Here is an 11088-nt window from a genome sequence, read left to right as displayed (position 1 = left end):
CAGCAGGAATATGGCAGGGATAAATTACCCAGTGTTTGCCTCTCATCATGCACACACGACACAGCTTCATGATTCTGCTGTCTTCACATGAATAGTCATGCAAATGCATAAATGTTTAAATTACCACAGTCTTAATTTTGTAATCTTCTAGCCAGAGACCAAATCTGTTGGCATTTCTGCATTGTATCTACCACATAAGTACTAATCACAGTATTGGTATTATCTGCCCTGTCAGAAACACATGCTGGAAGACACCTTGGCTGACACTCGGAATTACTATGCTGTTGCACTTCAAAACATGCAGCAGATCATTTCCAAATGTGAGGAAGAGCTAAGCCAGGTTCGTCATGACATTAAGCAGCAAAATAACCAATACAAGATTCTTCTTGGGATCAAAACCCGCCTGGAGAAGGAAATTTCCACTTACCGCCTGCTGCTGGAAGGGAATGTTGACGGGTAAGGCAAAGCTGCCCTGACTGGAATAGATGAGAAGAGAGTTCTCATATTTGGGTTATTTATTGTTTGTTTGTTTATGCTTAATCAAAGCTTGTGAGTTCCATACTACATCAAGGGTTGGTATTTTAATGTGATGCATCATAATAAAAAGCTTGAGCCACTTAGTATACAGAGAAACTTGTATCCATGTAATTTGGACTATCTAAATTAATATAACTTTTTATTAAAAAAAAACAAAACTACATTCCCACAGCATGCCTACCTCGGCATAGGAAAAAATGCTAATTTCAGTAACATTCATAGCCATTTCCTATCTTCAAATCAAGTTCTAGATCAAAAAGAAGCCTGGAGACAAGTTTAGATCTTTTTCGGTCAGCCATCTGCTGTTACAAATATCAGCACACAAAATCCGTACAGTGTGCCCCTCTGCTGATGGGTTGTTTGGTTTCCACATCTCTGCCTTGCCTGCAATCTCTTTCTGAAATCAGAAAAATGAAATAACTGAAAATCTCAGGGAGGCAGGACAGTATGGCACCAAGCACAGGGTATTTGTCAGAAGCCAAAACGAGATCAACTTGAGCAACTCAGAGCTTACGAGAAACAACACAACTGTTCACAGCAGAAGCAATAATGAATGTACACAGGAACAGTTTCAGGTGAGAGCATCTGTACCTAAGACCACCGAAGAGAAGCTCTCGTGGTATAAAAACACCTTTTTTTTAGTCTCTTCTCATAGTGCTATGAGGTCTCCTTAGAATCAGTGAGAAGAAGGGGATGAATAACTTCTTGAAATAAGTATAATCATTATTTTTTCTCTGTTTTATTGTCTTTACAGGATAGCAAGAAAATCTGAATCAAAAGCTAAAGGTAAAAGTCCCTTATTTTGTTCTATATAGTGACTCTTAATTATTGTTATTTCCAATCAAATTTTACTCAGAATAATTTAACCTTACATGAATGAACTATGAAAGGGTTGCGTGGCAGTTAATTGTCAGGTAGGCCATATTTGAGAATAATTTCAGTGATTCATCGGTCTTGTGAAGGGCTGTGCTTCAGAGCACATTCTGCCGCGTCTGGCCACTATCTTCAGACTGACCTCTGTCAGTCAAACCCGTTGTCCAAAGCTCAGACTCAAGACCAAAGCTTTCATGGTATATGAGGAGGCACAGAGACTCCATTTCCTGACTAAAACAGCGTTAGGGCTTGAGAGCACGCAGAAAATCTGCATGTCTGGAAACTCATTCTGGCAGGAGCGTGACCTACAGACATTTAGGCTAATCTGCTCTGAAGTTGGATTTGCATTGGCTGGGATGGAGCTGTGTTATTCATTTGCCCTGACCTGAGCAAGACTCAGGGTGACGCTCTGGCAGTACGTTTCACAGAGAGCAATAATAAGTATTGACTTAAAGGGAAACATGTAAAGATAAATCAGTGGAGATGTAGCTGGTAAACTACTGTAAATTAAGCTTTCCCTGCATCTCTTGCTAGGCACTGCTTCTTGTCTAATTAACTTTTCTTTTCCTTTCAGAACGTGCTGGACTGACCAATCGAAAGATCAAAGCAATTGTCCATGACAGTGTGAATGGGCAGGTGGTATCCTCCACCATCAACGAGATCCACCAGCAAGCATGAAGGCAAAAGTTCCGCTAACTCCTGGCTTTCCCAGCTGGCTAAGCCCCTTCTGAGCAACTCCGTGCTGTATGTTGGTCTCCCTGTGTATACAATAGGGATTCTATAGTGAACTCTCCTAAAATGATTTGCAGCCTAGTAATGAAAAGTGCCATAAAGAGCTAGGTACACCTGATATTGTTAGTTTAAAGAGCTTTCACGCTGAAGACGTGACATGAAACGCTGAAGAAAAGCTATTCAATGGAAATGACTGGCTGAGCTGGTAATATCTGTATTATGCACATCTCACTGGGGCATGAATCTCCATCTGTGATACATTTATTGCTCTGCAAATTAACTATAATTTAAAGTGAATAATCTCTCAACTTTTCTCCTGGTCTTATGTCTCTCATCATATACCTCACTGCAGCCAATAAATTCTTTTCCATTACTTCTTCTTGTCATTGGAATTTCCTATTTTGTTTTTTCGTACCTATGCACCAGCCCAAAGTGGCAGTGTTATGACATAGGCCAAGACTGCAAAAGCCTCATTGTTTCAGGAGGTATAAAACTGGAAGGACACAAAAAAGAAGAAAAGAGGTGACCCAAGTTAGAGGTGACATTTACATAAGCAAAACTATTAGACTTCCCTATATACAACTTTTCAATGTCACCGTTTAAAACAGCATTATTAGTAGAACTGTTGTAAAGTACACTAAAAGAGTCGCCCTAGAAACATTTCTTTATTCTTCAGCTTTAGAGAAATTTTCTTTAACTGTCTTTACACACTTTCCTTCAAAGATTATAAGCACTTTTCCAGATACTCTCATTCTTTCTCAGTGACCCATTTAATTCAAAATACCATTTCGGTTATCTGCTTTCATATTAATGTTCATTGGTTTTGTTGATGGGTTCTGCAGTCAGGATGAACTGGTATATGCAATGCATGCTAACGTAAGGGGAGAGGCCCAAGTTCTTTAGCCAAATCCAAGCTTCCCCTTTCTCACATCAGCCCAATCATCGACTCAGCAGGAGACCCTAGTGGCAATAGGAGAATTTTCAGTGATATGCAAAGCTAAAAACTGAGCAAGAAAAAGGGAAATATTATTAAGACTGTTTAGACGAGGAAGACTGTAAAGCAGAATGAAGAGAGACAAAATGCAACATAATGAGTGTCTACGGATTTGCATTCCAAAGTCAACGTCTGCATATAAAACAGTGTGTTCAGGGCAGTCTCATATTCATGAGCAAAATTGTCATTGTACTCTTTCATACCTACTCAGAAGTGACTTTCATAAAGGATTCCTGTTACCTGCTTTGCTTTGAAACAAGGCTCACAAAAGAAAGTGAAAATTTCAAAGAAAATGCAGATTTAAAGTAAACAAAGTCCATCTCTATGATACAATGTTTTCTTACTGGCATGTTAGGACCAGTTCATGATTCCCCTTCGCCCCCCCCCCAACTCTCCACCCTTGTTGCACAAAGAGATCCCAAACGCATTGAATGGATTACCTAATGGTTTCTTTAAATTGGGTAAAACTTGTAATACAGGATTAGTAACTCTTGGCTAATTAACAATGTCCTTCCTTATGGCTTACCAGATCCAACAAGCCAGACCTGGTGTTTGTAGCATCTGGACGGTATGTGCCTAGGTTTTCTTGAACAATTTTCTGTGTTATTTAAAGCTAGATTTATTTATCAAATTTACAAACATTGCTGTGATACAAATAATTATAAAAACTTCTAAGTAGCCCCTTATTCCTAAATCAAAGGAAATCTATGCTTTGTGCTAGGTTTTGATTGTGCCAAACCACAAGGAAAGACGAAGGAAAAACAAATCATTGAAGTGCTTTATAGCACACACCTGTTCTTATTTCACATTCTTGAGCAGTGCGTTGGCTTTACTCGTGTCCCAGTGTCCTCTCATGCAGAGGTGAGAGACGCACTCCCGGCTTTCCTGTGTTACGCTTGGTTACGGCCCAAATGGTGCTGGCTAAGACACAGCAGGATTCCCATTCCAGTCCACTGCTCTGATGATTTTAACCTTCTCTCACAACTGTGTCACCACATTCTGTAATGGTCAGACCAGTACGGCCACAGCGCTGACCTCATCATTCACTCCGTTGGCTAACATTGTCACACACCAATGGCTCTAACACATCCATTCAAGCTGCTGCCTTTTAATAACTGAAGTAAACCAATTAGTCCTTAAGCCTATAAATATTAGTTGCACTACAGTTTGTTTTCTAAATGAAAGCAAATGTTCTATGGCAAAAATTGCTTATTTCTGGAGAATTTTTCACGGCTTTACAGTGCTATGTATAATTGCAAATTTCCTTTCTGTTGAACAGCTTATGATACTGTGTCACCAGCCATATGTTGCCCTATATCTAGTGGTTATTCATTATTTCTGAATTTGTGTTCTGGTAGACAAGCTATGCATTTCTAAATGTATTTAGGGCAGGTCTGCACCCTAAATAATAAATAATGATACCAAAATTTACCACTTGCACACACTATTAACATCATATTCTCACTGAGAGATGAAGTTAGGGAGATAATGAATGGAGGTAGTATTATCATTGCCATTTTATTGCTTGAGAAATTGGAAAAAGAGATGACACAACTTGCTCAAGGCTGCAAAGAAAGTCAGTGGTAGAAGCTAAATTAGAATTCATCACTTCACAGCTTCTACTTACTCCAGCTATTAGATAATACAACTTCCGCGAAGAGCCATTTTCTAGTTAGAGCAATCCTTTCTGTATCTGATCCCACTGAAGAGATAATTTGATTGATTCATTTCAAGTGCGCACCATCGGTCAGAACCCTGCACATACTTTGATGATGTTCTTCAATTTACGTGTGCCAACAGTCCTACTAAAATTAGTCCTGTACGGAACACTATGCCCGGGTGTCTTTGGTGAGTCTGTAGTATTTGGGAAATTTTAAAAAAGAGATGGCATTCGTGCTTCTTTCTCTTAGTCTGGGATCAGTGTCTTGAAGGAAAGGAAATCTTCAGGAGTGTGATACTGTATTACTTGAAAAAATATTTTATTAACTCATTATATTAAAACGGATTGAACTCTGCTAGCTGGTATTAATTCTACTTTCATATTAAATATACACAGAAGTGCTGTTTCAACATCAAGGAAGTGACTGGCCAAGGCCCAAAGAAACTGCAATTTTAAAAATTTGAAGTACGATAGAAAATAACACACTCAAAGTTAATATATTCTATTTCCCATAAATGGAACAGGATAGCAAAAAAATATCAGTAGGAGATAATGTCACTTCTAAGCCTAAATGAATGATGTAACAGTACTATTGCAAACGAACAAGACACAGGAACTCACAGTCTATAAAAGGAGGCTGAAACCATCTGCATTTACAAACCACTTCTTGCAGTTTCACCTGCCATTTAAGGAAGTCCTGCACTAAATAATCCTCCAACGTGATTTATAACAGACTTGAATGCACTCCAGAATGTGTATGAGTCATAGCTCATTTCACTTGTAGAAATGTTAAAACTTATTAAGGTGTATGACAATACACGGCTTTGGTAAGTGAATTGTTGATCCTCTGGAAGAAGTTTGCAATGAGGTAATGCAGTGATGGTTTGCGCTATTAATCACACATTCTTTCTGGCGATGTGGTCACACATTAGCAGGTTTCTTTCTTATTTATGAACAAGATGTTTCTGTAGAATGCAAAATTTTTGCTGTCTGCCTGCCTTGTTAATACACATGCAAAATTAATGAAGTAATTTCAGAAAGAGAAGAAAAGAAAGTGTAGCATTTATAACACTGCTAAAACCCCTGTTTGGATGCTATTATTGAAGCAGAGAGAATAGGTAGAAGAGCCGGTAAAACATTTCACAATGTCCACACCCTGACCTATAAAGGTTTCTAAAGTTTTGCTGGGAGATACCTGTTCCTGCATATGAATCACTTAGCAAAGGGAAGGATCTATAAGCAGGGAAGCAAGGAAAGAATAACGCTTGAGAGGCCTGCAACCCCCGTCCTCCCCACATCCGGAATTATTCAGCAAAAGCATCCTAATTATTGACTCTACATGTACATTTGGCTTTGTGAAATCACAAGCAATTTTTTACTATGTATTGCTTCCTCATAATTCCTTCCTCAGTAATTTTTTTTTTGTTTCTTTTCAAGTTGTATTTTATGACATTTTTAATTGTACGACTATACTGAAATGACCCACTTGAGCCACGCATCAAGGGATTGGCATAAAAGAATTGTTTGCAAAAATATCCCATTAAACATAAGCATCAACATATTACAGTTTGGACTGCCTGTACGATGTAAGCTTATAGCACTAGACATGACCTAATGGTGAAACAGGTGCATGGCTGCGTCTTCTGGACATATTAATTTGCCTTTTGAAAGTCTGAATATGCATCAGAAGCTTAAAGGCATAAAATCATAACATCAGCTGTGGTAAAACCACTTTCAATAACTGTCTAGACTTCAGGGGTAAATTTTTTTGCTTTCCAACGTCCTAAGGACAAGTCAAAAGGAGTGAATTTGATAGGCTGTTATTAGGCTCTGTAGAATGCGACAAAAATGAGGAATACAAATTGAGAAAAATGTATTTCAATTTAGAGGAGTAATTATTTGGAGCAGGCAGGGAAAAGAAAGAGAAACAAACAAGCTGAAGTCGCTGACAAACTGTACAGAACTTCTTTAGTATAGAAGTTAATACTCGGCTACTTTTAGAGAAAAAGTACCAGCTTTGGCTCAGACCTACACCCCTGAATCACACGTACAAGAAATTAAAGCATAAAATGCATAAAACAAGTACGCTGGAAGAATTCTTGCCAGAGCAATTTCAAAGAAGGAAATAGGTAATGTTGCTGCAAGTAGACAGAAATTGTAATTTTAAAGTTACCAGTGCAGAAAAACAAACACTTCTTCATTCCTTATTAACGAGACAAATTATCAATTTTTGGAAGCCACTTCAGTGCCCGGACTCTGCTTCTTAGTTATTCTCACCACAGAACAGTCTCAGGGCGGTTACCAAGACATCTTGAGAACGGACGTGCTCCACTGGAAATAACATTGCTAATATGCAGAAAAAAACCCATAAAAACTAAACCAAAGAAATGTTTTCTTTAATGTCTAGAGTGTATTGCTGTCTAAAAATTAAGATGCTCAAGCATCAGTCATAAAGAAAGGGGCATAATTTGAAGGGATAATGAGCATTCCTGTCCTCAAAAACTCAGCTTTCAAGGTTTAGAAAGACAGATAATACTTGTTGCCATTGCTTACAAACTCACTGCCATACACAATGCTAAACTCTTGTAATTACAGCTTGTGGCTGTGAAGATAAATATTACTTTAAACATTTGGACACAAGAGTTATGCAAAAAATTTTTCTTCTGGATATAGGACCAGAGAGTAGGTAATATGTTGAATTTTGTTATGTAATATGTGACTTTCATTAACCATGCTCAGGTTCCAGCATGGATTCTCCCATCAGCAAATAACACAGATTTGTACATGTAACTCTTTTAAGAAGGCATGTGGTGGCCTCTAGTGACAAACAGGTATACAGACGTTATGCCTCCGCGCCAAATGGCACAGCAATTTGGCACAGCACCGCAGCGCTGTGAGTAAGCACCACGGCAGGCACCACTCCTTTCCATACCTGTGCCTTCTGCAAGACTCGTAAGGCTAGTGAACGATTTTTAACTGGAAACGTCTGTGCAAGCATTTGTGTAATGGACATTCCTCAAAATGCACAACTTTCTCCAGAGGAGTACTGAGATGTATTGGCCTGTTTCCTTCCTTTTTTTTTTTTTTTTTTGATACCCGATTGCCTGACAGAGACCCTGAGGCTGCGGTAGTATTTCAGGTTCCTTCTCTTTACAAAGCAAGCGCCCCATAGTTTGTTCCTGGTTATACAGACACTGGGAGAGGGGATGCCATGGGGCACGAGAATATACTGCAAGGAGGATTTACCAGAATGGCCCCCAAACAAAAATCTGCAGTCGTGCAACTGCCCAGACAACGCCTGACAGCTGAGTGCAATTATACCCTTGAAAAAAACCCCACGTTCTTCTCTTTTTTGGGGTTCCAAGTCTGATACAAGTCACAGCCCTGAAACCACAAGGATTTTTTTTCTTTTTAAAAAGCTAGCAAAAAAAAATCTACACAAATGTGAATACATGCAATGCAGCATGTTTGTGCCTATCGTTTATGGCGTACTATCAGTCTGTGCATATATTTGCACAGGGCCATGAAAATTGTATTTGCCTACTGAATCATATAAATATGTAATATTTTCTCATGAACTATTCCAGCATTATGGAACTGAGAAAAGCAGTAAACTGAAATATTCTCCAGCTTACTGGTTTTCTCATTCCACTGATACCTCAGTTACACATAACTCTGACAATGGAAATAGATCTGCCTTGTCGTCTTTTAGATTATATTAGAGCTGATATTAATGACACTTTTAGGGAAGAAAAATGAGAAGGTTCATTTGTATGGCCTGGAGCTGTTATTGTTGGCACTGAAATCTGATTCTATTCGAGGAGAGCAGCTAAGACAGGAAAGGCAGCTCCTGACTTTCATTTTCAACCTGTGGTTGGGGAAGGATGTAGCCAACACATTGTCTTATGCACCACTCCGAGATCTGGAACACTTCTTTAAGTATCACACTATTTAAAGTAAGGTTTTAAATTTACCTCTCTGGTCAAAAGCTCAAAGCAGAAAGCAATAAGGTGTAGTGATTTGATAATTAAGGTATTTTCATCGGACAAAAGATAAAAAGGAGAAGGAAATGAGGAAAAAATATATACGTGAGGAACACAGTGTAAGATCTTGCGTTGCACATGTTCAGGGCTTAAGTGAATCCATTTGAGTTAGTGACATCATCTGGAGCTTTCTCTCGTCTGATCCCATTCAGCAAAACACAAAACATCTTTCAGGGTGGAGAATTGTCCTAAGTACTTTTTTTACTCATTCAGAAAAATCTTAATTTAAAATCTGCTATTAGCTCACATCTACATCAAAAACTGATTCTGATTCTCCTCTGAAAGCCCATCTCAACTATTCCTTTGGTTGTAAGCCAGTTGCATGGTACAAATCAGGAAGTAACTTCTTGTGCTAAGAGGAGGGGAATTTCTCAGACACAGAAATACTGAATACTGGAATATGGCTGGAATATTGAACAAGGCATTCCTCTTCCTTGAATACGCTTTGTACAGTGGAAGTCCTTTCAGGACTTTATTGTAAGAGATCTTTCAGGTTCAAATTCTTATGACACAAAATCCAAACTGAGATCGGCAACGTGCGTACCGGGACCCATAAACAGGCACTGGATTTCACTCCTAGAATGGATCATCACTAAAGACTGAACTAAAAGAGTCTTCTTCATTTAAATCTTTAAGTCAGCCAAAAGAAAAGCATATGTTCCACCTAAAGGTAGCATAAATGCAGAACCAAAGCTGGGTGTGTCTTTTTTCCTTGAACTCTCAAGACTGCTTACCCATGACGGCCTAGTAAAAGTGAGTGATGGTATTGGCATGCACGTTATCATAACCCTGCACGACTTATCTTCATACATATCTCTCTAATACACATTAACGTCTGTCACACTGGTGAGATTCCTTCATAAAATCAAACAATTTATTAGTGTCGCTATGAATGTTTTATGACGATGACACACAGACCATTCCAACCGAGCACGTCACTGGAAGGAAGTGTTACCCACGAACCCGCAGACTGTTCTCTACAGAGTATTCACAACTGAGTCTTGAGTTAGTAACTGCACTGCTGAACTAAAACATCAGCAAGTGTTTACAGCACTTCTTTAATATTGATCAAAATTGCAGATATCAAATAATATATTTTTAGGTTGCTCAACACCTATTTACATAACTTACTGTTACAACCAATAAAATAAAAAATAATAAAAAAATGAGGCAGTCCATATTCTTCCAGATAATACCTGGGCATAGTTCAAGAGGTACTGGAGGCTGATGACCACTCCCAGCTGTACAAAGCTGCACAGCTTCACAGATGCAAGCCATGACAAGCCACCTGCCCTTCAGCCAGTCTCTGGGCCTTGCTTTTGTTCCATTTACTGGGATAGACATAGTCTTTGGTGTTCACTCTTGCAGTTTCCAGTGATTTATACAACTGTTCAAGATATATTCCATGAAAAAAAAATGGATTGAGCCAAAAAATAGGAGCAAACCCCACCTCTGGTATGAATGATACTTATCCTGATCTTAGTAAATATTCTTACAAATATTCCAGCTTATTTTTTGGAATAGAAGCACATAGAAAATGATAAGACCAGAGAAATTGTCAGTAAACAATTTGGAGAAGAAAAGATAAAGAAAGCTAAGAAAATTCAGCCCAATGTCTTTTCACATTAGATCTGCATGGTGCCGTTGCTCTGTGCTTCCCATTGCACACACCTTGAACACTTTTGTTTAATAGTCAAGAGGATTCTGTAAGAAAATTAATTGTTGAAGGTTCAGCTTGTCCTAAAATATCAGAGCCTGAACATAAGGCAAATGTCTGACCTAATCCTGATGTCCACTTTAATTCAGATCACTGTACAAGGAGAAGTTAGATAAAAGTTTGGAAATTTTATGTATCAGTGAATTTTATTTCTCTGTCAATCTGAAATGTATTTTTATATTATTCTTACATTTCTAAATAGTACCTAGCCTCTGTAAATTTCAAACACCTGACATTAATTCAACAACACACACGATAGCTTTTGATATTTAAACTACGTAGCTGTTGTAGGGAGGTGGGATAGTTGTGAATACAAAGATGAGGAATTTGACTCATAAAAGCCAATCTAGACCTTCAATGACATCTTGCTGCATTTACAGGCAAACATGAAAGTTAACAAATAACCTTTGCCATTTGATCAATAAAAGAAAAAATGGAATCTTCAAGTGATGTCTAGAAAAAATACCATTGAGGTAACATGGAAACTAATTTTAATAAATACTGAGAAGCAAAGCAGAATGTTTACTCTTAA

General features: G+C 38.3%; 1 protein-coding gene across 1 annotated transcript in view; it reads left to right on the top strand.

Annotated features, from left to right (window-relative positions):
* The window catches only part of KRT23 (keratin 23 (histone deacetylase inducible)), a 9595-nt gene extending 8243 nt beyond the window's left edge, over positions 1–1352 (top strand). Inside the window, exons 6-7 of the mRNA XM_009889109.1 lie at positions 236–456; positions 1292–1352. Coding sequence (XP_009887411.1) covers positions 236–456; positions 1292–1352 — 282 coding nt within the window. The remainder of the gene's footprint in view (positions 1–235; positions 457–1291) is intronic.
* Positions 1353–11088: the final 9736 nt, after the last annotated feature.

This window comes from Charadrius vociferus, unplaced genomic scaffold (assembly GCF_000708025.1).
Source record: "Charadrius vociferus isolate BGI_N301 unplaced genomic scaffold, ASM70802v2 scaffold1677, whole genome shotgun sequence".
Classification (NCBI taxonomy): Eukaryota; Metazoa; Chordata; class Aves; order Charadriiformes; family Charadriidae; genus Charadrius; species Charadrius vociferus.
This window is presented reverse-complemented; position numbering and strand designations above follow the sequence as displayed.